Source organism: Esox lucius, chromosome 15, assembly GCF_011004845.1.
Source record: "Esox lucius isolate fEsoLuc1 chromosome 15, fEsoLuc1.pri, whole genome shotgun sequence".
Classification (NCBI taxonomy): Eukaryota; Metazoa; Chordata; class Actinopteri; order Esociformes; family Esocidae; genus Esox; species Esox lucius.
The window spans coordinates 34,627,594-34,654,493 of NC_047583.1; the positions used below are offsets into that span (position 1 = coordinate 34,627,594).

The window sequence follows — 26,900 nt, forward strand, 5'->3', positions numbered from 1 at the left end:
AAAATGACAGACTTCTACATGCTTTGTAAGTGGGAAAACCTGCAAAATCAGCATTGTATCAAATACTTGTTCTCCCCACTGTATGTACAGTAATTTATATCCTATTATTCAAATGTTCTACAATTTGCAGTTTCAACTGGATATTTTCCATGGTAATGGAATGGACAGGTATTTGCAAGCGGGAAGTGAGAGTGTGTGCAAGACTCTCTCCACTCCACATTTTAAAATAGGGCTGTTGTTATGAAAATACTAAAATGTGGGTGATAAGACATCTGAGACTGGGCAAGCTATAATATAAAATGAATGTGCATGTGTCAGACGTTAAAACAATGGACTAAAATAGTGGATGTAATGCAACCCTTTTTCTTTTTTTTTGACACATTTCTAGCCTAATTATCTAACAAAATTAAGATCTGATTATCCCTCATCTCTGGCTTATTTCGTATTGGATACGGCCGACTTCGTATCCCAGACAGATTGGGTATTGATTACAACAAATCGGACAGTTATTTTGGATGAAAATATTACGGACACAGTTCGGCTGGCTTATACATTTCATAATCCGATGAAGACCTCCACCATGAGGAGACTTTCTTGGCTGGCAGTGAAGCACATTCGAGTTGTTCTAAGTCATTCATTCTCTCACTTCCAATAATAGGCTAAAAATAATGGGCCTTTTCATAATTTAACATTGCATTCTTGCAGTGGAGAGTTTGGGGATTATATATATATATATATATATATTTAAAATGTATACAGTACAAACCCAACTCATAATGACTATTAAGAATTTAATTTAGATTTTTATTGTAACTGACAATTTTCTTCTATTCTCTTACCCAGCTTATTTTCATCTCTGCTGATATTATTCCATTACATTCATTTTGTTCTTGTGCATTTAAAAAGCAATTACAAAGGAGTGTTTTCTACCATTAGTACAAGAGCGTAAATCTCTAAATTTTTATGGTTGCCCTTCAAACAGATCCATTCAGCTTCATTGACAATACATTGCAGAGGATGTTTAATGCGTAGTACGATGTGAGATGAGATGTGCGCTCCACTTGTAAAATAAAGCAACTAGTCAGGGACACTTCAGCAACTGGCAGATTATGGAATTTCTCGATCGCGATTAGTGCTGACATCGTCTAGAACTCATTCTAGCTAATCAGAGAAAAGGTTTAAAAATAATCCAAAAGAAGGAAACATATCATTTAATGTCATTTTACTATAGGATTGTATTGCATTATGTGGTGAAATAGAGCTCCCGCGTGTGCTGTTATTTTTTGGGATAAATCAAAAATTATTTTTAGAAATAAAATTTGACTTTGCCTACTAGTTTCAACCAGGATTGCCATGTCCACTTATTATAAGCGACTTTGGGATTTTTTCAGAAAGTCCCTTGGAAATATCGTCTGTCGAGGGTTGTGGTTTTTTGGGCTTTCCAAAATGCACATTCTTATTTGGGCTTGTGTATTCTTTTGTGCATGAGGCACACTAAAACTAAGAACTAAGAGTTTTTAATAGCTATAACGTCCCCATCTATTGTCTAGCTCTGCTGCCTACTGTAAAACTGGGCTACTTCTGGTTGCTACTAGCTCTGATTGTTCCCCTTCCCCAAATTAGTTCATTGGCTAGAGCTGCGTTCAATCAGTTCACTTTTGCTTGCAAACAACATTTCCGTTAGCTTTGTATTGGCCATCAATGTGTTCACAAACATTATGGAAATACACCGATCAGCCATAACATTTTGAGCATCTACCTAATATTGTGTAGGTCCCACTTTTGCCGCCAAAACAGCCCTGACCTGATACACAGCGCATGCACAAGTCACGATTCGTGAAAGCACTTGTCGGCTCGCCTTGCAAATGTTGATTCCATCGCTGTGTTAATGTCAGCTCACAGAACACTCTGGGCTGACCAAATAACATCTGGGGCTCGAGCCCCGAAACCCCCGGTCTGGTGATGCCCCTGCTACTGACCGATTGCCAATTGACCTAATTAGTTAAGCAATACTCCACCGGGTTTAGATTTTTAGCATTACACAACTTTTCCAGTCTTTTGGTGCCTCTGTCCCAATGTTTTTGAAACGTGCAGCTGGCATCAAATTCTAGGTGGCCATATATTATTCAAGAAACAATTAATTGTCTCTGTTTCAACATTTGATATGTTGTATTTGTACTATTTTCTATTGAAAATAGGGTTTAAATGATTTGCACATCTTTGAAATCTGTTTTTATTAACATTTTATGCAACATCCCAACTTTTTTTAGAAATGGTGTTGTATTTGAGGGAGGTAAAACGTTTTTGATCCTAGCCTGTGTCTCTCAACTCTGAGATTTGGTTAAGTACCGCTGATTTTCTATTCTATCTGGTAATTTATTGCTTTCATTTATCTAAATCACTCACTGGTTTAGTGGGTGAAAATGAAATAAAAACCTGAATTTCCCTGGCTGGAAGTCGCAAACCACTGCCATAAAACCTTCACTCCATTCTGTTGACCTCTTTTTCTTCCTGCAGGAAACAAGTGGAACTTTAAGAAGATGGTCAGCTACCAAGAGATGCTGGACTATATCAGACAGCAGTGGCCCAGATTGGAACAGCTTCCCAATGCAAAGACAGACACAGCCAAGGTTGGTTCCTTTCTTCCCCCAGCTCATTCAAATAATCTTTGGATTATTAACCTATTTTGCCTATAACAGTTGCTAAATTAAATATGGAGTGTGCTTGGTCCATCAAGGAACAAATTACAATGTTATCAATGTGCCACATCTGAGAGGTACTTCTTCACACTGTGTGCTATTGGCATGAATTAATTAATTAATTGATTGCTTATTTGATAGTACACAAGCAGTTTTGCAACCTAAATTAAATGGTCATGATCCAGTGATGCCTGAAAACAGAGTTTGTCTCTTTTTTTATGTCAGCGTAGCCTTAGTTTCACAAACTGACAACTGACTGAACTTTTCTCTCTGGCTTTTCCAAATGCCATCAGTAATTATGATCACATTGAACATACACTCACCTAAAGGATTATTAGGAACACCTGTTCAATTTCTCATTAATGCAATTATCTAATCAACCAATCACATGGCAGTTGCTTCAATGCATTTAGGGTTGTGGTCCAGGTCAATCTCCTGAACTCCAAACTGAATGTCAGAATGGGAAAAAAAGGTGACTTAAGCAATTTTGACCATGGCATGGTTGTTGGTGCCAGACGGGCCGATCTGAGTATTTCACAATCTGCTCAGTTACTGGGATTTTCACGCACAACCATCTAGGGTTTACAAAGAATGGTGTGAAAAGGAAAAAACATCCAGTATGCGGCAGTCCTGTGGGCGAAAATGCCTTGTTGATGCTAGAGGTCAGAGGAGAATGGGCTGACTGATTCAAGCTGATAGAAGAGCAACTTTGACTGAAATAACCACTCGTTACAACCAAGGTATGCAGCAAAGCATTTGTGAAGCCACAACACGCACAATCTTGAGGCGGATGGGCTACAACAGCAGAAGACCCCACCGGGTACCACTCATCTCCACTACAAATAGGAAAAAGAGGCTACAATTGGCATGAGCTCACCAAAATTGGACAGTTGAAGACTGGAAGAATGTTGCCTGGTCTGATGAGTCTCGATATCTGTTGAGACATTCAGATGGTAGAGTCAGAATTTGGCTTAAACAGAATGAGAACATGGGTCCATCATGCCTTGTTACCACTGTGCAGGCTGGTGGTGGTGGTGTAATGGTTTGGGGGATGTTTTCTTGGCACACTTTAGGCCCCTTAGTGCCAATTGGGCATTGTTTAAATGCCACGGCCTACCTGAGCATTGTTTCTGACCATGTCCATCCCTTTATGACCACCATGTACCCATCCTCTGATGGCTACTTCCAGCAGGATAATGCACCATGTCACAAAGCTCGAATCATTTCAAATTGGTTTCTTGAACATGACAATGAGTTTACTGTACTGAAATGGCCCCCACAGGCGCCAGATCTCAACCCAATAGAGCATCTTTGGGATGTGGTGGAACGGGAGCAGTTCTGAAGGCGAAAGGGGGTCAAACACAGTATTAGTATGGTGTTCCTAATAATCCTTTAGGTGAGTGTATGTGCGGTATAGATATTATTTATTATTATTATTATAAATGTACTTTTTTCAATTGTTTCATACCTGTGGCCTAGGGTAGGCCTAGATTTGGCCATGGGTGGTCCACCATTAGGTGGTTGCTAACACTATGACCTAAAGCATGGGCTCCTCTCCGGCCTGCCTTTTCATCAAAAACTCTTTCAAATCAGTCAAAGCAGACAATAGGAAATATTAATTCAAATTTCCCTTTTCCCAAGGAATTATCTTAATTCCAACATAATTTAAACTCAAGGAACAAAATATTCGCAGAGCAAGCGCGCAATGCCAGGACTCGTCGGGCACTGCTGGGGCTCTGATGGCAGCTTCTCCACAGAAAATGCCCAGTCCTTGCTGTTATGCTGTAGCTGGGCGTGGAGATCTGCCAGCCGGGGTTTGTCCTCCCACAGGCCCCGTAAATGGTCCTCATGCCCTGTCTGCGGGAGATGGTAGACTCCATGAGTGACCGTTGTTACCTTTGTCTAGCCCAGGGCTATTCCCGCATCCTCCCCCAGAGTAACGGGAGAATGGACACAGTGTGCTTAGTGGTTGGCATTTTATTAACAAAACTAGAATGGTGAATGGAGCTGTGGCAAAGGTGAGGGAGAAATCCAAACCAATAACACTGTAACACAATTTTTGTTCTAAGTTTTAGTTCCTAATTGCTTATGCCTCAAATGTATAGAAAATGTTCTTATTCCCCTACACACTTTGTTTTTGTGACCAGGACAGTGATATTTTGAAATGTACCTATTTCCAATTTGAAAACGGACAATTTTGTCTTAATTCACATTTAGTCAGAAGAAAACAACATATGAATCCAAATTCACATGTATTTATACTAAAGTAATACAAAAATGTCTAAATCTTTTATTTTTGAAGTTTATGATTATACTGAAAAATAACATTTACGAATCACTCCAGCGTTCAAAGTCTAGTATATCCTGGTGGAAACACTTGCCTTGCTCCTCTGAGTAAGCTCCCATGTTCTTCTTGAATTTATCAAGATCATTCATATGGACTTCGAGGGACATCCTACATCCCATTGTGCTGTAGTTCTACCGGAGTGTCAACCAGCTTCAGCCTTGTGTTTGCCCAGGAAGCCTGGAACCACTGCGACAAAGCTGTTCCAAGCCTGTTTCTCCTTACTAGTGAGCTTGTTTGGGAATTCATTGCACTCCAGGATCATCTTTATCTGTGGTCCGACAAAGACACCAGCTTTGACCTTTGTCTCAGACAGCTTAGGGAAGATGTCTTGAAGGTACTTGAAGGCTGCAGACTCCTTATCTAGAGATCTGACATATTGTTTCATAAGGCCCAATTTGATGTGCAGTTGTGGCATCAGCACCTTCCGGGGGTCAACCAGTGGCTCCCACTTGATGTTGTTCCTCCCCACAGAGAACTTGGTCCGCTGTGTCCAGTCCCACTTGTGGTAGTGCACCTTGGTGTTCCTCCTGTCCCATAGGCAAAGATAGCAGGAAACCTTGGTAAAACCACCTTAGAGACCCATCAGGACTGCCACCATTTTGAAGTCTCCTATGAACTCCCATCCGTAGGATTTGGGGTGGGTTAGCGAGTGATTTTAAAGTATAATTGTAAACCTTGAAGTACTAGAAAATGTCAATGTTGTAGTAGTTTTTGTATTACTTTCGTATAAATACATGTTAATTTGGATTCATGTGTTTTTTCATTCACATAAAGTCAGAAAAAAACTACACATTTGCCAATTTTCTCACTGGAAATAGGTAAATAAAATAATATCACTGTCCTGGTCACAAAAGCAACGTTTGTGGGGAGTAATAGCCATTTTTGATACTTCTGAGGCACAAGCAATTTGGAAATAACATTTACTACACAGGAACAAAAAATACATTTGTTTCATGGTATAATCAAATTCCCTTTTAGGGGAGGCAGCGTTACCTTGGGCAAACTCTTGGTAGGGATTTGGGAGGAATTGGTGCTGGGGTTTTCAAAAAATGAGACACAAGAAATCTACAGTGGGGAGAACAAGTATTTGATACACTGCCGATTTTGCAGGTTTTCCCATTTACATAGCATGTAGAAGTCTGTAATTTTTATCATAGGTACTCTTCAACTGTGACGGAATCTAAAACAAAAATCCAGAAAATCACGTTGTATGATTTTGAAGTAATTCATTTGCGTTTTATTGCATGACATAAGTATTTGATACATCAGAAAAGCAGAACTGTCGTTGGGCAATACGGACTTTCAGCTCCCTGTATAGATTTTCTTTTGGGTTCAGGTCTGGAGACTGACTAGGCAACTCCAGGACCTGTGTGTTTTGGGTCGTTGCCATGCTGACCCAGCCACGACCCATCTTCATTGCTCTTACTGAGGGAAGGAGGTTGTTGGCCAAGATCTCGCGATACATGGCCCCATCCATTCTCCCCTCAGTACGGTGCACTCGTCCTGTCCCCTTTGCAGAAAAGCATCCCCAAAGAATGTTTCCACCTCCATGCTTCACAGTTGGCATGGTGTTCTTAGGGTTGTACTCATCTTTCGCCGTCATTTTAATCCATGACGGCGTAGTGTGTTACTAATAGTTTTCTTTGAGACTGTGGTCCTAGCTCTCTTCAGGTCATTGACCAGGTCCTGCCGTGTAGTTCTGGGCTGGTCCCTCAAATTCCTCATGATCATTGATGCCCCACGAGGTGAGATCTTGCATGGAGCCTCAGACCAAGGGAGATTGACCGTCATCTTGAACTTCTTCCATTTTCTAATAATTGCGCCAACAGTTGTTGCCTTCTCAGCAAGCTGCTTGCCTAGTGTCCTGTAGCCCATCCCAGCCTTGTGCAGGTCTACAATTTTATCCCTGATGTCCTTACACAGCTTTCTGGTCTTGGCCATTGTGGAGAGGTTGGAGTCTGTTTGATTGAGTGTGTGGACAGGTCTTTTATACAAGTAATTAGTTTAAACAGGTGCAGTTAATACAGGTAATGAGTGGAGAACAGGAGGGCTTCTTAAAGAAAAACTAACAGGTCTGTGAGAGCTGGATTTCTTACTGGTTGGTAGGTGATCAAATACTTACGTCATGCAATAAAATGCTAATTAATTATTTAAAAATCATACAATGTGAATTTCTGGATTTTTGTTTTAGATTCCATCTCTCACAGTTTAAGTGTACCTATGATAAGAATTACAGACCTCTACATGCTTTGTAAGTGGGGAAAACCTGCAAAATCGGCAGTGTATCAAATGCTTGTTCTCCCCACTGTATATAGAACAATAATACCCGCCACAGGGTGATTCTGTAGAGTGTTACAGTACCAGTACCCAAGTTGCTTTTTGAGGCTTGTGCCAGGTAAATAACAGTGTGACAACACAAAGTGACTTGGGGAGAAGGTGACTTTAGGCCATGTCCACATTACCCTCTGTTGTCTACTCTCTTCCCTAGACATATAAAGTGCCAGGCTTTCAGGGACAGGTAGGTTTCATCACCTCCATGTCAGACCACTTCTGTGGCTCCTGCAACCGGCTACGCATCACGGCCAACGGCAACCTCAAGGTCAGTAGCCAGTGAAGGGGTGGTTGTAGATGTCATGTGGGTGCTTGTTTGTGTGCTTAATGTCTCACACACACTAACAACAGTCGTATGTGAGACAGGTGTATGATTCAAGGTTTAATTGTCAAATGCACCGAACAACACAGCGTCATCCTGCACAATTAAATTCTTGTGACATAGCTCGATAACTAATTAGTGAGAGATTAAGAAAAGTATATAAGCAAAAATATAGATATTATATTAAATATAGAATACAGAAAATAATAAATTAAAGCAATAATTTACATAACACTGTTATACTAGCAGCAGTTTAAAAAAATAACTGTAAACAATCTGGGTAGTATTATAGAACATTTAGATATGTCAGGTATGGCAGTAATATACATAAGTGTAAACTAGCAGCAATTGGTTGAGTTATTGAATGTTATAGATACATATGAGTGCAATAAGCTTATGAATGGTGGCATAGCACACTACAACTACGTAGTGAGAATTTAAGCAGAACATATAACAAGAGGATAAAGCTATAATATACATAACACTGCATAGTATAAGAGTACTGTCAACTAGCAGCAATATTGGTAGTTGTATTGCATATTATACTGTAGATATGGCAAGTATGGCAGTAATATACAGTTGTGCTCATAAGTTTGCACACCCTGGCAGAATTTGTGACATTTTGGCATTGGTTTTGAAAATATGACCATCCCCACCGTGAGGCTTGGTGGTGGCTCAATGATGTTCTGTTTGAGCTCTAAAGGTAAGGGGAATCTTGTGAAAATTGATGGCAATTAATGCAGCATGTACTGGCAGACAATTTGCAGACAGTTTGCATTCTTCTGCTCGAAAGCTGCGTATGGGACGCTCTTGGACTTTCCAGTGTAACAATGACCCTAAGCACAAGACCAAGTTGTCCCTCCAGTGGTTACAACAGAAAAAGGTGAAGGTTCTAGAGTGGCCATCACAGTCGACTGACCATAATATCATAGAGCCACTCTGGGGAGATCTCATACGTGCTGTTCATGCAAGATGACCAAAGACTTTGCATGACATGGAGGCATTTTGCCAAGACGAGTGGGCAGCTACAACACCTGCAAGAAGTCGGGGCCTCATAGACAACTATTATGAAAGACTGCACGCTGTCATTGATGCTAAAGGGGGCAATACACAGTATTAAGAATTAAGGGTATGCAGACTTTTGAACAGGGGTTGTTACAAACCCTGTGGCTCTAGCAGTCTAAGATGGATGGTACAGAGACCCAAAACTCATGCGGAGTGGTGTAGTGTACATGAACAGTGAGAACAAACGACACAGACAACCAAACCTACCGTCAAACATTAAACGTTTATTATAAACACATGGTAAAGGGGTTAGGGAAAGGGGGCTGAGCTGGACCCAAGAAATGAAATATAGTCCATAAACCCCTAAACTGAACTTGCCTGCCTCAAGAACCGCTTAGCTGACTACTAACCAATACAAAAATACAGTGGGTGGTCTGCTCAGTTCTAAATAGTGTTTTTAGACAAAGTTTTCCTACGGCTTGTGTAAGCCCAAGGGAGACTTGCTAAAAAACACCTTCCAGGGACAAACAAAAACACACATGTTGAACAAGAACAAAACAGCAGACAATTGACTGGGCAACACCACTCAAAACACCAAAGCAATACATACTCACATGAAACAGGACAAAGTGAGATTTATGTGTTAAACTAAGTGATGAATGAACAGAGTGTCTGTCTATCAAAAGTGTATGTATCTCAAGAGGGTCTATGTCAATGTGGGGTAAAGCAAAAGAGTCTCTGGGATAACCAACTGACTGGGTTTTTAAACCAGGGATTTGTGATGTGGTTGGGTATTGGAAAAAGGATCAGGTGGTGCAAGGGGTGTCCACTGATTGGTCCACCTCAGCAGTCAGGCGATGCACCCATGACTGCCAGGTAGGAAACACCCAAAAATCAGGAACATAATGGACTCCTGGGGACACGGCAGGAGGGGAATATTAAACGCACATACAGGGTACCTGCATGCGTAACACTCCCATCCTTAAATGAACAAACCACTATGGTTTGCGACACAAGACATAAAAAGTATACAGAACACTGTTCAACGTGTAAAGGCTTCCACACAGGATAGAAAATAAATCATACATCTCTAAACATGAGACAAAGCATCGGCCAGTACAATATCAGAACCATTTTTGTGACGGATCTCCGAATTATAGTTTTCACAGTAAGCGCCCAACGCATAAGGCGTTGGTTCTGGTTGTACATATGGTGGAGGAAAACTAAGGGGATAACGGCACCTGCCAGTAACCTTTTAGTAGATCTAGCTTGGTTACCTGAGTTGCAGCACCAACAGTGTCAATACACTCATCCAGTCTGGGCAACGGGTACGAGTCAGGCACTGTGACAGCATTGACCTTTCAATAATCCGTAGATGTGCCATCAGGTTTGGGAACCAGAATGCACGGACATGGACTTGAATTTGGCATAGCCAGGTAATTCTCCAGCAAGTAATGTACTTCGTTCCTCATTATCTTTCGTTTGGAAGCGTGTTGCTTCCAACATTAATGTCATGCTCTAACACATTTGTGCATGTAGGAACATTACTAAAAAGACAAGGAATGCTGTGTAACAGCTTCACAATGTAATCTACCTGTTAGTCGGTTAAATGACCCAGCATATATGGAAGAGACGGCAGCATTTCTGAGTTGGGCAATCTAGCGCGCTACTGCTGAGTATTGCGCTACCCCAAACCATCTTCACCAGCATCACTGACATGCACGCCTACTACGCCAGCAGTAGCAATAGAGGAGACTGCAGTGTCTGCCGGCTTCTCTAAACTGTCTATCTGGGTGATGGGTCTGGGGTGGTACGTCACACGGGATTGGCGTTTTCTATCAGGGGTTGTTATCACAATCAGTTTCACTTAGTTTCTTTTCTATCACATAAGGACCCGAGAAATGTGCAGACCATGACGCACCTGGTACAGGTAACAACACGAAGTTGGTCACCCGGCCACAGAGGACGAGAAACAGCATGTTTATCATAATGACGTTTCATACGTCTCTGTGAGGAAGATGGCACCTATGCCAGCGCATAGGTGCCATGTAGGCACTCTCAAAAGCGATTCACGTAGTCTAACACATTTTCCTTTGCATACAATCCATCCATCCATCTTCTTCCGCTTATCCGGGGCCGGGTCGCGGGGGCAGCAGTCTAAGCAGGGATGCCCAGACTTCCCTCTCCCCAGACACTTCCTCTAGCTCTTCCGGGGGGACACCGAGGCGTTCCCAGGCCAGCCGGGAGACATAGTCCCTCCAGCGTGTCCTAGGTCTTCCCCGGGGTCTCCTCCCGGTGGGACGGGACCGGAACACCTTCCCAGGAAGGCGTTCCGGAGGCATCCGAAAAAGATGCCCAAGCCACCTCGATGTGGAGGAGCAGCGGCTCTACTCTGAGCTCCTCCCGGGTGACCGAGCTTCTCACCCTATCTCTAAGGGATCGCCCGGCCACCCTGCGGAGAAAGCTCATTTCGGCCGCCTGTATTCGGGATCTTGTCCTTTCGGTCATGACCCTAGGAACGTAGATTGACTGGTAAATCGAGAGCTTCGCCTTGCGGCTCAGCTCTTTCTTCACCACGACAGACCGATACATCGACTGCATTACTGCAGAAGCTGCACCGATCCGTCTGTCAATCTCCCGTTCCATCCTTCCCTCCCTCGTGAACAAGACCCCTAGATACTTAAACTCCTCCATTTGAGGCAGGCACTCTCCACCAACCTGAAGTGGGCAAGCCCCTCCAAGAACTGCCACCTTAACGTGGTGGAGGGGTTTGAGTACCCAAGTGACCCTAGGAGCTATGTTGTCTGGGGCTATATGTTGGGTAGGGTCTCCCAAGGCAAACAGGTCTTAGGCGACGGGTCAGACTAAGAGCGGTTCAAAACCCCCTTAATGAAGAATACAATTTTGAGTACCGTGACGTCGCCCGGTATGGCGCAGCCGGGGCCCCACCCTGGAGCCAGGCCTGGGGTTGGGGCTCGTATGCGAGCGCCTGGTGGCCGGGCCTTCCCCCATGGGGCCCGGCCGGGCTCAGCCCGAACGGGCGACGTGGGGCCGCCCTCCCGTGGGCTCACCACCCACAGGAGGGACCATAAGGGGCCGGTGCGAAGAGGATCGGGCGGCAGTCGAAGGCAGGGGGCCTAGACAACCCGATCTCTGGACACGGAAACTGGCTCTAAGGACGTGGAATGTCACCTCGCTGGCGGGGAAGGAGCCTGAGTTAGTGCATGAGGTTGAGAGGTTCCGATTAGAGGTAGTCGGGATCACCTCTACGCACGGCTTGGGCTCTGGAACCACACTCCTTGAGAGAGGATGGACAATCCTTCTGATGTAAACTGATCCTTAAGGACTTTCATAAGTCCTCTGTCTGTGTCCAAACACAAGTTCAGGGATTCCTGTGCCGTCTCACGGACAGCAAACAAAACTAGAGGAACTCCCTCATCCCAATACTTCTCCGATTCCAAACAATATTTACAGAGCTTAGACTTCAGTGTTCAACCGCACCCTGAGACTCTGGGTGATATGCCCTTGACAAACGATGCGTTAAGTTCTTTAACACCTGTTTGAAAAGCTTAGAAAATAAATTTGTACCTTGATCATTTTGTACCACCTTAGGTAACCCAAATGTTGAAAATTATTTAATCAAGGCTTTGCTCACCACCGGAGCAGTAATCCTTCTCAGAGGAATGGCCTCTGGGTATCGTGTGGCCACACACCATCGTCAACAGAAACTGGTTACCAGCTTTTGTTTTCGGTAATGGTCCAACACAATCAACAATCACATGTTCGAAGGGTTCGCCTGTGGCGAGTATGGGACAAAGAGGAGCGGGAGGAATAACCTGGTTTACAGTTACCTGACAGGTGTTGCAAGTCCAACAGTACTGAGCCACATCCTGTTTTAAACAGGGTAAAAAGAAATGTTGCAGCACCCTTGTGATGCAACCATAAGTCATCATAAGTCTTGGTGACTCCCAAATGACCAGACCACTGGTGATCATTAGCAAGGGATAAAACAGTTTGTCGAAAGGCTGTAGGAACCACTATTTGGTAAATAGCATTCCAATCTCCACCGGCGTCACCATGGGATTTCCGTTTGCGCATGAGGAAATTATGCCATGTTTTTCTTCTTAAGCTCCTCCATTGAGACAACACTGGAAAAACATTTAGCAATGTGATCGGCTGACGGGTCAGTTCATTTTTTTCTTTGCCGTGTTTTGTTTTATGATTGTGTCATTCTATTATGATCTAAAGTTGAATGTCAATCCCATAAGAAATACAATTTATTTGTTTTGCCTGCTCATTCATGTTTTATTTTATTTTTTATTTTATTTTTACAAATGGTACATATTACCAATTCTCCAAGGGTATGCAAACTTTTGAGCACAACTGTACATAGAGAATGTAAACTAGCATAAATTATGTAAGAGTAGGATGGGGGAGTATGAAGAGTATGTTAGAAGCATTGAGTATTTTTTATATATATATATATATGAGTATAATATGCTTATGAATGGTACATGCAAAGGACTATTCTAATGCCCAATAAAAGTACCTGAAAGGACATCAAAGCTTCTGGAATCTTCATGTGTGATCAGTATGATCTTGGATCAATGTTGCTGGTTGAGGGGTCTTATGGCCAGGAGGTAAACAACTGTTTTTGAGTCTGTAAGTGCATGCTATGAGTGGATGACGTTCTAATCTAACGTCAGTGGCTGCTCGTGAAAGAAAAGACAGTACTTATGGAGGAACCAGTGTGGTAGACACACACAACTAGAAGCCAATATTTATCTGCACTCAACTTTGAGTTTATTGTATGGAGAAGTCTAGAGAAACTACTTAGCTAAGGTAGCCAGCTATATTCTATTTGCTTAACTCATCATTTTCTGCGCTCCCAACCACCTTTAGATTCCACCGCCTAACATTGCGTAGCGTTTTGTAGCCCACATTTTTTTTTTTGTGGGTTACAACTCTCCAACTTTCCATTGAATTAGTAAACCCTTCTGCCACCCTTGGACATTTTTGTCCTTTTTGCATTTTTTTTGGGGGGGATTTGGTGATCATTTTGTCTGTGTTGCAACTAGGGGCATGGTTTTTGCCAGAATTCTTATTTTTAGTTACATTTTTGAAATCCAATTTCAACCTTACATGTCTTTCATACTCTTTTTTTATGAATTTTGCACCCTCCTGACACCTTCGTGGACAAAAATGTCCCATTGACTTCCATTAAAAAAATTTTTTTTTATCTCACTGCCATTACAGTATAAAACCATGCATTCTGTAATGTAAGCATTCCATTTTGAATAAAAGTAGTGATATTTGAAATGTTTACTGTATTCCACCACGTAGTGATATTTGAAATGTTTACTGTATTCCACCACGTGTGCGTCCGTGTGTGTGTGTGCGTGCGTGCGTGTGTGCACGCGCACGCACTTAAAAACTCTTGGTGCCCCTTGGTAGTCACATGGCTCCATAATATAACTGGCAAAAAATACAAGAATTTCATCCATTGGCCTACAATGGGAAAATGGTTGAATCTGGTAGAATACAGTAAAAGTGTGTGTGTGTGTGTGTGTGTGTGTGTGTGCGTGTGGTGGAATACAGTAAAAATTTCAACTATCACTACTTTTCTTCAAAATGAAATGCTTACATTACAGAATGCATGGTTTTATACAATAATGGCAGTTAGATAAAAAATGTGTTTTTAATGGAAGTCAATGGGACATTTTTGTCCTCAAAGGTATCAAGAGGGTAGTAAATTTGAGGAGGGCACAAGGGTTAATTCTCATCCTGCTTGCTAGCAGTATAAAGTGTATATATAGCGTCAATCTGACTGACTGGGCCACCATACCACTACAGCTTTGATTAATGTATGTAAACAACAAACACGTGTGAAGGGACGAATGCTATAAAAAGGATTTAAAAGCATGTAATATTTTTTTATGTCAAGTTATTGATATATCGTATCTTTAAATTCTCAATTGAAATTTTAATAGTATTTAGAAAAATAATTTTCAGGACTATTTATTTCAACCAAAAAAGTATAATAATATTAAAAGAAATTGGGGGGTCAAAGATTTGTACACCCACCAGTACTCGAATACTAACCTAATTCTAGTTATTTGAAAATTTGATTAACCATGCCCATCACTTCCTCACAGGTGTGTCTGTTTGAGAACATGGAGGTGTCGCTTCGGGATGTTCTACGCTCCGGAGCATCTGACCAGGAACTGCTGGAAATCATTGGTGCTGCCGTGGGCAGGAAGAAAAAACAACATGCAGGTAATGTTCAAATTTTTCCTGAGGTGTATCCATTAGTGCGCACCACAGCAAAACATTTTGCAAAGGAAGGGAGTGTTTTTTCTTGGACGTGTTCAGAAAATTCCCTCCCTGTTTCCTCCACTTGCTTACATTAATTACCTTTGGGGCCATGCACATTATTTGAAGATTAATATTATCTTTCCAATTCAGAAGGCTCACCTTGCAAACAAATCATTAGTTTAGGAGTCAATGAAAGACAACGAAACAAACAGTAGTAGTGCATCCCTCTTTTGAGGATATTATAATTTGTGTTATTTGAAATGGTAAGAACTGACTTTCAAAAAAGGTGAAATTTTAGAGTTTGGTAATTTCCTCAAACCCGGCTCTCATTTTAGCCTCATGCAGAGCATATGGGAACTGACAATATGCAGTTGATACTCGGAATTGGTCACTTCCCCATCAGGCTGTTCTCTATGCTCCTCCCCCAGCTTTAAATAGCTCAACCAGTGCTGCTAAGATGCATGAACATTTTGATTGTCCTTATGCTATTGATACACTTTTGTCAAGGTACTGTGTTGGCACCTCCTCGCACAGGCAAAGGGGTATTGTTAGAAGTTATCTTGTTTCCATCCAACTCAACCCTAAGTGTGTCCTTGGTCATAATGCACTATTAACGCTAGCAGGAGTTTATCACCCACCCTCAGCTTTGGTATCTGTTTTATGCAAATTGTTTGAGTCAAGGTCTTATTAGGCAAACTCTGAATTATTGATAATCAAGATTATATTACTGCAATGCTCTTCCCTCCAAGTTACCCTGATAAATCGGTAAATAAACTTGAATTAGTGCTGAACACGGCTGCTAGAATCTTAACTAGAATGAAAACATTTTGACATATTACTCCAGTATTAGCCTCTCTACACTGGGTGGTAGAAATTCACCAATTTGAACTCTTTCTAAGACAGGCAAGACAGAGATCAAAATACTCTTTAACACAATAACAGTTTATAATATTTGCAAATAGAGACAGAAAGACATTAACACAAGATCAGTGAAAGTCTGTCTCACGTACAGCTAAAAAACTCATTTTTGTATAGGTAAGGTGTGACAACATCTCTCAAAATAACTGACATTTTCATCAATGCGTCTGGTCTAAACCAGTTAAGCTTATTCCTCTTATCACTTTCATGCATCTCCCTAGATTTTACCCAGAAATAGGTTGCTCTCCTGCATTTTACAAATACCTCTTGACTTCAATTGTCCACCCATGTTTTGTCCACTACTGTGGTATGATCTGCCAATTTAAGGTTAGAGATGCAGACTCTGTGCAAACCTTTATGTGTTGACAAAAGATTGAATTATATCTCTTCAGGAAGGTCTATGATTTTGTGTAATCTGGCCCAGGGGTGTGAAAGTGAATCAATGGCTTGGATACAATCCATCCTTGCTGCCTTTGCCAGGCAGGCTGTCATCTCTACTGGGATGTCCTCTCTCCAATTCCATAGGGGGCAGAGTCACTGGCTTACAGTTCTTCTCTGTTGCTGTCCTCATTCAATGGGAGTGAACTCTGTGGGCTATACTCTGCCCCCTTTCAGGGTGGTTGAGGTTGGTGTCCCTCTGGTTGATGCTTGAAAAAGTGGATGGAGTGAACTCCTGTCTGTTGGGCCCTGTCTGGGGTTACTCTCAGATAGTGTCAGTGGACCCCCCCCCCACCTCAGACCCAAGGTTTTATGCTGCTGTATTATTGTGCCAGGGGAGTAGAGTCAGTTCTCCTTTGTAAATCTAAGGAATGCACTCTCTAAATTGTCCTTGTATCCTGCTCCGTTTAAACTTAGATGGATATGAGCCCTTGGACCACACTTCAGGACTACCAGGCCCAAATGACTCGTAGCTATCCCAGTCCAAAGTACTCCTGGTTGTGTTGCCGATCAAGTGGCTGATACTTGACGATTTCTTCTGTCACACCGCTGACCATTCCTCTCCCGATTGATCCTGACCTTGTCCATTTGGTCATGCTTGGATTATGTTTTCCAGACCCTGGCCACAGCCTACATGCATTTATTAATGATTACAATTGGTACTTTTAAAATCTGGCACAGCCAGAAAAGAACAGGCCTCCCTTCAGAACCTGGTTCCTCTAAAGGTTTCTTCCTTAGTTTTGGCCTGTTTAGGGAGTTTTTCCTAGCCTTTGTGCTTCAACCTTATTGTTGCTTGCTCTTTGTGGTTTCAGGCTAGGTGTTTTCTAAAAGCGGTTTGTGACAACTGCTGATGTAAAAAGGGCATTATAAAATAAATAAATAAACTAAATCTTACTCAAGGCTACACATACCTGTTCTTATTCTAAAAACCTGGAAAATCTACAACCCTGTTTCCAAAAATGTTGGGACGCTGTGTAAATTGCTAATAGAAATGTGAATGCAATGATGTGCAAATAATTTTCCCTATATTTAATTGATAAAAGTACAAAGACAACACTTCCAAAAACAATAAAATATCTCAGTATCACTGTTTGAAAAATGAATGCCCATTTTGAATTTGATTCCAGCAATATGAACATTTTGGGACACTGTTTACCACTGTTTTGCATCTTTTTCAACAACATTACGCTTTTTAGAACGGAGGAGAACAATTGCTGTAGTTTTGAAAGTGGAATGTTGTCACATTCTTGCTTGCTATAAGGCCGGGTGTCTCTGTAAAAGCACTTTGTGACAACTGCTGTTGTAAAAAGGGCTTTATGAATACATTTGATTGATTTATGTAGGATTGCAGCTGCTCAACATTTCAGGATCTCCTTTGCTGTATTTTTAATTTCATTTTCAATAGGGGACAGGTCTGGACTGCAGGCAGGCCTTTTAAGCTGCTGGACTCTTTTACTACAGAGCCATGGATATGCTGGCTTTTACACTGTGCACTGATAAGAAGCCGGATGGTCCCTGTCCTCTTTAGCCCGGAGGACGCGGTATCCATGATTCCCGAAAATAATCTCAAATTATGATTGGACCACAGGACAGTTTTCCACTTTGTCTCAGTCCATCTAAAACAATGTTTCTCAACCTTGCTTCTGGACGTCTCCCTGCCCTGCATGTTTTAGATCTCTCCCTGCCCTTACATACTAGATGTAGCTCATGAAGAACTTGATAATGAGCTGATCATTTGAATCAGGTGTGATAGAGCAGGGAGAGATCTAAACCATGCAGGGCAGGGGGGGCGCCCAGGAGCAGAGTTGAGAAACACTGATCTATAATGAGCTCGGGCCCAGAGAAGGCGCTGGCATTTCTGAATGTTGTATATGTATGGTTTCTTCTTTGCATGGTAGAGTTTTAACTTGCATTTGTAGATGCTTCGATGTACTGTGTTCACAGACAATGGTTTGCAGAAGTGTTCCTGAGCCCATGCAGTGATGTCCACTAAATAATTGTATCTGTTTTTATTAGGGATGCACCGATACCAAGTACTCAAAGATGCACTATGAAGGATTTTTTTCAGTAAGACCCCAAAGGTTTTCCCCCCTATAAACATGTTGTGGACCAGATTTTCTTGTCTCTTTACTTGACAAAAAAAGTTAGTTATTATCACCTATCTTAATAGTTATTATATCGATGTCAATCACGAATGAAAGAAAAACAAACGTTGTTGTGCCATGAAATAGCTTTGTCAGTGTAAAGTTTGTCTTCAGTCTCGTTAGCAACTGCTCAATTCTTATTAATTTTCCAAGTAGTCAGATACTAGTAGGCCTATTTCAGGCCAGTCCTTCCTGCTTTCATGCCTGTTAGTCGCATTACGCAATTGTCCTGCTTCCTGTCATTTGCCAGCCATTCTTTATTTTCTTACTTACATTTTTTGTTCTATATTTGTTTTAATCATATTTTTACAATTTTATGTAATTTATAAAAGAGGACCTCAGCATAGTTCTTCTTGTATTTTTGAGTGTTTTTTTTATGATGGAGGAGCTAAGACAGCTGTTGGAGGAGCGGATCAACCGCTTAGAAGATTTAGTCACCGGAGCGCTCCTCCGGTCGGACTGTGGGTCCTGTCCGGAAGGTCAATCAACAAATGCTAATGCTAACATAGCACAACAGGCTAACCTAAGGCTAGAAAGCTCTATATTTTTTTGAACTGTAAAGACTGCTTTAGACCTGATAGGGTTCATCCAAACATCATACGTCATGCTCTTGGAATGCCATTCCCAAACAAGATAAAATTGAAGGACAGTACTCATAGGCAGAGTATCCACCCCCCCTCTCCTGACCCTCTAACTAAAATCACTATTGTGAAAATAGAAATGCTGACTGTTTGGAGTACAAGCTAGGATCCAGTATCTATATTCCTATATTGATTAGAAATAGAAGGAATTGTGAGCATGCAACCAATAAAGTAAACGTGTCTGATCTGTAAACTGTAACACATCAACCTACTACTCCAGGAACCCATATTATATTTTTTAAGCCGGCTTTACTTAATATCAGATCTCTCGCCAAAAAAATCATTCTTGGTAAATGACATTCTAATATCCTACAACCTAGATTTTATGTTTCTCACTGAAACCTGGCTAACAGAAGATTTTAGTGCTACTATTCTTAACGAGACAGCACCTGAATCATTTGGCTATATGAATGTGTCAATGGAAGGAAAGGAGGAGGATGTGGCTGCCCTATTCAAAGGTACATTTCAGTGCAAAAAAATACACTAGGTAATTTTATTTATTTTGAATACCTCTAGTTTTTAACCATTTACAGACCTCCACGATATTCTAGAAAATGGTATTGATGTTTTTGCTGAACTACTCTGTTATATCAGTTGATTATAACTTGTTTATTATTACAGGGGATTTTAACATCCACATAGATAATAGTACAGACAATAATGCCAAATAACTTTTTGCACTACTTGACACTTTTGATCTCACTCAAGATGTGAAAGAGCGTACACACACTCAAGGCCACATTCTAGATCTGGTTATCTCTAAAGGTCTCGATATTTCCTCTGTAATGGTTAAAGACTTGGCCCTGTCTGATCATAACTGTGTCGTTTTTGAATCACTTATCACACCGAATGTTCCAGTAAACTCTGTTTCTGTTAATAAAAGGTACATTAATTAGAGTATGGAGTCAGTTGATGTACTCCTGGATAATTTTAATGCCAAAATATTGAATGTCATGGATCGTGTTGCACAGGTAAAGGTAAAGAAAACTATGAGCAAACAGAAAACACCATGGAGAACCATCATGATGGTAAGCGCCCTGAAAGGTGAATTTAGGAAAGTGGATCATAAGTGGAGGAAAACTACATTTCAAGTTCACTATGACATCTATAAACAAAGCCTTGGTAGCTTCAACAATGAGTTAAGCAGGGCCAGACAGCAACATTTATCGGGAATGATCAACACCAATATCAACAATACCCACACTCTATTTGACATGGTCGACAAGGTTACAAACCCAATAAAGCAGATAGCATCAGAACTGTTTCTTTAGTGGAAAAAAAGAACTACACCATCTAATAAGGACACTGTACCGTCACTACGACCACCAAGACATAACTTGGTTATTATGTGGCAATTTAATACAATTTATCAAAAATCCCTAGAAGAAACAGTTCAACATCTTAAAGATTCCACTTGCTGTCTCGACATACTGCCATCATACTTTAAAAAAAAAAAAAATTACTCTCTAACAATGGACCTACAGCAAATAGTTAATAGCTCTCTACAAATCAGGCATTTTCCCAACGTCTCCAAAAACAACTGCCATTTAAGCCCCTATTAAAAAATAGAACACTGGAACTATAGACCTGAATCAAATCTCCCTTTTATAGAGATAATTGAGAAGGTTGTCTTCAATCAACTCAATTTTGTGACCTCAAGCGGTCTCTTGGACATATTTCAGTCAGGTTTCCGACCTCACCAGAGTACAGAAACGGCCCTGATTAAAGTTTGAAATGATATACGGCTGAATACTGATTCTGATAAAATAACAGTTCCGGTTCTATTAGATCTCAGTGCAGCATTTGACACTGTAGATCATTGAACAATAATAGATAGGCTGGAAAATTGGGTAAGACTCTCCAGGACAGTCTTTGATTGGTTCAGATCTTATCTAAATGGCCGGAGTTACTTTGTCACCATTGGTAATAATGTATCTGATAGGGTGGCTATGACATGCACCCCACCCCAGTTCCCCAGGGATCAGTTCTCATTCAGAATGCTGCTGCTAGAATGTTAACCAGGACCAAGAGAACAGAGCACATCCCTCTGGTTCTTAAATCTTTGCATTGGCTTTCAGTCAGTTACAGAATAGATTTTAAAGTAGTGCTTTTAGTTTATAAATCTCTGAATGGTTTAGGACCCAAATACATTTCTGATATGTTTGAAGAATACAAGAGCAGGGCTCTTAGATCCATGAACACAGGTCAGCTAGTAGAGCCCAAAGTCCAAACTAAACACGGAGAAGCTGCGTTTAGCACTTATGCTGTAAACAACTGGCATAAACTACCAGAAGATCTTAGATGTGCCCCAAACGTATACTTTTTTAAATCCTGGTTCAAAACACTTCTATTTTCACTTGCCTGTGACTGAGCACTTAAACTTAACCGCACTGTTTAGCCTAATGGCTTCCAATGTTTTTATAAAATGTTTTATCTTTATATGTTTTCTTATTGTGTTTTCTTATTACGATGTTTTCAATTGTTTTGATGTTTTCATTTGAGTATGTTTTTATGTTATTGTATTTTTCTATTTATATTAAATTTTTCTTAGTAAAGGACATTGTATTGCTTCGATATATGAATTGTGCCATATAAATAAACTTGCTTGCTTGCTAATAAGCTACTAAAACGGCCAGTGGCAAAAGCCATATAGTTCTGTTGATGCTATTTGTGGTGGAAGTAAACTTCATGAGAAATTTTAGTGTAAGTGGTGGTATCTAGCTAAATATTCAAACTTGGCGTGATATCAATGCATGACAAAATTATCAAATTCTGAGATGTAATTTTCTGACAAGTTAGTGTGTCCCAATCCGTCCCAATACTGCCATACAGTGTCTGAAATGTAACTATTTGGCCAAGGGACTGGTAGATAATTTTTTGTCATGTATACATTAATTTCAGTACTTTTAAATGAGATACAGTATTTTGTTCAATTTTAGCATGCTGTCCACACAGAGGACAAGAGCCTCAGAATCATACTGTAGCGAGGCTCTTAACTCCTATCTCCAAACCTCCAATACTCACAAAACGTATTGTTTCTGTGATGCTACAAAACATTTTTTTATGTATTGCAATAATGTCATCCCTTTACATCAATCTCTTATCAATTTAAGATTACTTGACAATACGTATTTAACATAATTCCCTACTAACCTAATTACTTCCCCTCAATTACTCATTCTTAAAAAACTATTCATGAATCACCTCCCAGATTTATAACACTGTCCCTCTCCAAACCTAATGAGCAATAACAAATTAACAACAATAAAATCAAAAATCTGATTTATTTTAGAAAAGTTCTCTAGATTAACCTTCTTAAGCTCTAACCATTTTTCAATGTGATCCACCTTATAATATTCTTTACCTTATATCAATCAATCAAATTTATTTATGAAGCCCTTTTTACATCAGCAGTTGTCACAAGTGCCTTTACAAAACACCCGGCCTTAAACCTCAAGGAGGTTTAAGTGTAGTGTTGAATTTCAGTGGCTAGGAAAAACTCCCATAAGCTGAAATTTAGGAAGAAACCTAGAGAGGAACCAGTCTCAGAGAGGTGGCCAGTCCTCTTCTGGCTGTGCTGGGTGACCATATTAAGAGTACAAATTGTAATAATTAATAAATGCCGACTGAGGGCCCAAAGATCTCAGCCATCAATATTGGTCCAGAGATTACTCCAGATTCTCTGAATCGCTTAATGATATTGTGTACCGTAGATGATAAGATCCACAAACTCCGCAATTTTACCTTGTGATGTTATTCTTGAATTGTGGCACTGTATGCTCGCTCAGTCTTTCATAGAGTGGTTAACTTCTCTCCATCCTCACTTCTGACAGGCCCATAGTCTTAATACCCAATCATGTTACTGACTTGTTGCCAATTGACATAATTAGTTGTGATATTCCACCAGGTTTAGTTTTTTAGCATTACACAGCATTTACACTTTTTGTTCCAGCTTTTTTCAAATGTATTTTTTCATAACATTTCTCAGTTTCAACATTTGATATGTTGTCTTGGAACTATTTTCTATTGAATATAGGCTTTAAATGATTGGCACATCATTGCATTCTGTTTATCTTTACATTTTACACAGCATCCTAACTGTCTGAAACGGGCTCTTAGAACTATAACTCTCAAGGTCTCAAGTCTGGATTACACATGAGGCCCCTATGTTCTCATAGATATTGATACATTAATAACACAAAGACACCTTAATTTACAAAGTATAGCTGGGTCATTTAATAAGTTGCATGGAGAGCCTCTCAACTCATGATTTTCCCTCTATTTTCCTCTCTATGCAAGGATTTCAATGTAGGAGACAGGCAGCAAACTTTATTCACTCCATCCTTCTCAACAGGCATGTTCAGTATCTCCCAGATGAAGAACAGACCCATGATTCTCATCGGTGGGTGATGCGGCAGTACGTAATACTCACATTTACTTCCCTGTCTCTCCCTCCACCTTCTTCATGTTTTTTTATACTTTCTCTCCATCTCTCCCTCTACCTTTTCTGGGCCTTCTCTCTCTCATTGCACTGCATAATATTTACAGAATAAGACTACTTTGATATGGTTTAAGCATTCAAGCGTGCTGTCTGCATTTGCACATATTTTCTCTGTAGTAGTCATACAGCCATTGTATATCTTTCTTACACAATTGGAAAGCATGATAATTTCCTTGAATAGTGGCATTTTTTACCTCAAACTCATTGCTAACTTTCAAATGAAATTACTATGACTGACTGGATGGCAATCATTTTCCAATGCTGTTTTCCAATGTCCTACATTTTTTCTCTTGGTCCCTCAGGCATCACACCCCAAAGGCCTCTGTCCCTACACAAATCCAGAGTCAGACAGAAATCCTCTCCCTCCCATTCCTGTGTCTTCGATTCTCCAGTTGATTCTCCAGTTAATCCTCCAATAACTTTGTCCATTACCTTCCGACAGTACCTCTGTGGTGACAGTATTGTAGCAGTATCGTGCCTCTCAGGCTGCACTGTTTCAACAGTGCTGCCTGAATTCAGCTGCTCTGGAACCCAGCAGTGCGGAAGGACCCGTCATTGGTCCAATGTGAAAAGTAGCCTTTACGGGAATGCTGCTGACTACAATTTAGTCCCCTTCCGACAATATGGGATTGGATGCTTACAAACAAACAGTAGTTTTCAAACTAAGGCTTCTGGTACTGAGACACACACAAAAGCACTGATTCACAATAACATACACTGTCTCAGGTATAAACTTTCCTTGGGTTCAAACCTAATTAAAAAAAATGCCCAGAGAAAGACCTCTAGGAATACTTTAATTTGCACCTTATTGATAAACACTGCAATTCTGGCCTACCATGGCTCACATAGCATAAGGCAATGTCACAGTCAAACTCCCAGTGATGACCCCCGAGCCAAACTTATTCAACCTACACAGGAATACATTGGAGGGGGTATTTATTCCTCAGACACCCCTATGTCAGAAAACCCAATGACACAGCTGACCCATACCGATGCACAAGGCCGGGCCTCCATGGTAGATGTTGGCGGCAAATCCCTGACACGGCGAAGTGCCACAGCTATGTCTACCATTTATCTTGGCCCCACTGCATTCCACCTGCTTCAGAACAACCAGTTAGCCAAGGGTGACGCATTAGCTGTAGCGCAGCTCGCAGGCATCATGGCTGCCAAGCAGACCAGCACTCTTATCCCACTCTGCCATCCGCTGCCCCTAGACCACACCTCTGTCACCTTCAACCTTGATGCCACCCACTACGCAGCCATTGCAACGGCGACAGCCTGTACCACAGGCCGCACTGGCGTGGAGATGGAGGCACTGACAGCCGTCACAGTTGCAGCGTTGGCGCTTTACGACATGTGCAAGGCAGTGAGTCATGACATGACCATCACTGATGTCAAACTGGTCAGCAAGACAGGTGGAAAGAGGGACTTCCACTGTGAACCTTGACTGCATAGTCTTGACAAGAGTTGACAGCCCAGGTTCAGGGGTTAATAAACACATTTATCGAAACTAACTTAAAAATGCCTCATGAGCTTAGTTCAACTGTCTTTCCCAATGAGAGCCCATTATATTTTCTAGTTTTACTAATGTTTACTTCAAACTATAATTTGTATTATTAAATTGTATGATCTTTTGAGTGGTTACATATCTCCAACCTTATCCCTCGTCTTTTTACAGGGATGAGCAGGGATAAAACATTATTGTTTTAAAGACTGGTTAAAAATTTAACATGATGGATGTTTATCAGATCTGTCGTAATTTATAACAATTTATCAATTGTTTAATTGGATATCATTGAATTTGGATAATTTGGGCTGTTTTTGTGCAAAATAAGTTTTTCAGGTTTATTATAAACATCTGCTAAATACTTGCTGTACACTACATAGTATAGTCGCAATTATTACATAATTATTACATAATTGCTTGATCACGATTATTTGAGCCAGATGGCAATTCTTTTATAGACAATTATCTTTTAACAAACTTTTATCTTTTAACTGCACCATATTTTTATTCCAAAATCCTATGTTTCCAGTCTGAATAAGGGTATTTTTGGCCAATGTTAGAAATGTCACAACAAATGCAAGGAAAATTATGTCAGTTTCCATCAGTTAGACAATGCGCATTAAAATGCATGGATAGAAATGTTATCCAATTGCATATTAAACGTTAACACGTTAAGCTGTGTAATGAAGGCTGTTTCAAATAATTAGGCTGTAATATTTGCAGCAGAGTGGACGGTGAAACATCACAATACACAGCAAAATGTCGTCATTGCTTGGAAGTTGCGTTTTGTGGGCAGCGATCATTAACACAGCCGAACACAGCTGCACTGCACTGGGCACATTTTGGTTTGAGCCAAATTGAAAGAGGTGAGCCCAATAATTTGGAGGAGGCAAATTGCCGGATTTGCTCCAGAAAGGTGGTGTTCAAAAGCACAAACACCACAAATTTTAAGAATCATCGCCGGATACACCATGTGTATATGGCATAACATTTACAATATAGATTGGTCTCAGAGACTAATCTACGTAAATCTGAGACACCATTTGCATGATATGTTAAATTTAGTTGACCGCTAGAGGCAATAGTGAGCATATTAACAATTGCAATGAGTGTAGGGGTTGGTGGATGGGTGCAATATGCACCAACTACACTATGGTAAACAATTTTATAAAATATTTTATCCAATCAAAATATTTTATCAGTCATTGATGTTAAAAGTATATATTTAACATTGAAAACAGATTATCTGGATATTTTTACAAATCTAATATATTTAAATCACACTCACACAGCATTGGCCACATTGTAACTCAAAAGATATGAAATTAATATTGCCCATAAAAAACTATTCTATACGCCGCAGTGAATGTATTGTAGGAAATGTTTAGAAAACTACAGAGTGATTATGTTTAAAAAAAATCATGGGGCACTGTGTATTTGTAATTGTTGCTGGCATTTTACTCCGCCCATCCCATTGGCCACAATGTAACTCTGGTTATGAAATACATATTGACTTATACAGAAAAAACTGTTCTATATGCCACAGTGAATGTATTGTAGGAAATGTCAAGGAGAATCTATAGAGTGATAATGTTAAAAAAAATCAAGGGGCACTGTGTATTTGCAATTGTTGCTGGCATTTTACTCTGCCCATCCCATTGGCCACAATGTAACTCTGTGAAAACAATTGCAAATACACAGTGCCCCTTGATTTCGTTGCATATAATAACTC

General features: G+C 40.6%; 1 protein-coding gene across 6 annotated transcripts in view; it reads left to right on the forward strand.

Annotated features, from left to right (window-relative positions):
* The window catches only part of mocs1 (molybdenum cofactor synthesis 1), a 47,658-nt gene extending 21,081 nt beyond the window's left edge, over positions 1–26,577 (forward strand). For 3 of the 6 annotated variants that reach the window (XM_010866326.3, XM_010866327.3, XM_010866328.3), the window contains 5 exons: positions 2,518–2,630; positions 7,535–7,645; positions 14,860–14,980; positions 23,515–23,562; positions 23,964–26,577. In XM_010866326.3, the coding sequence (XP_010864628.1) occupies positions 2,518–2,630; positions 7,535–7,645; positions 14,860–14,980; positions 23,515–23,562; positions 23,964–25,108 (1,538 nt within the window). In that variant the 3' untranslated portion in view covers positions 25,109–26,577. Of the gene's footprint in view, positions 1–2,517; positions 2,631–7,534; positions 7,646–14,859; positions 14,981–16,792; positions 17,335–23,514; positions 23,578–23,963 lie in introns of those variants that run through there. The other 3 variants (XM_010866329.4, XM_010866331.4, XM_029125478.2) reach the window with 2 other exon arrangements.
* Positions 26,578–26,900: the final 323 nt, after the last annotated feature.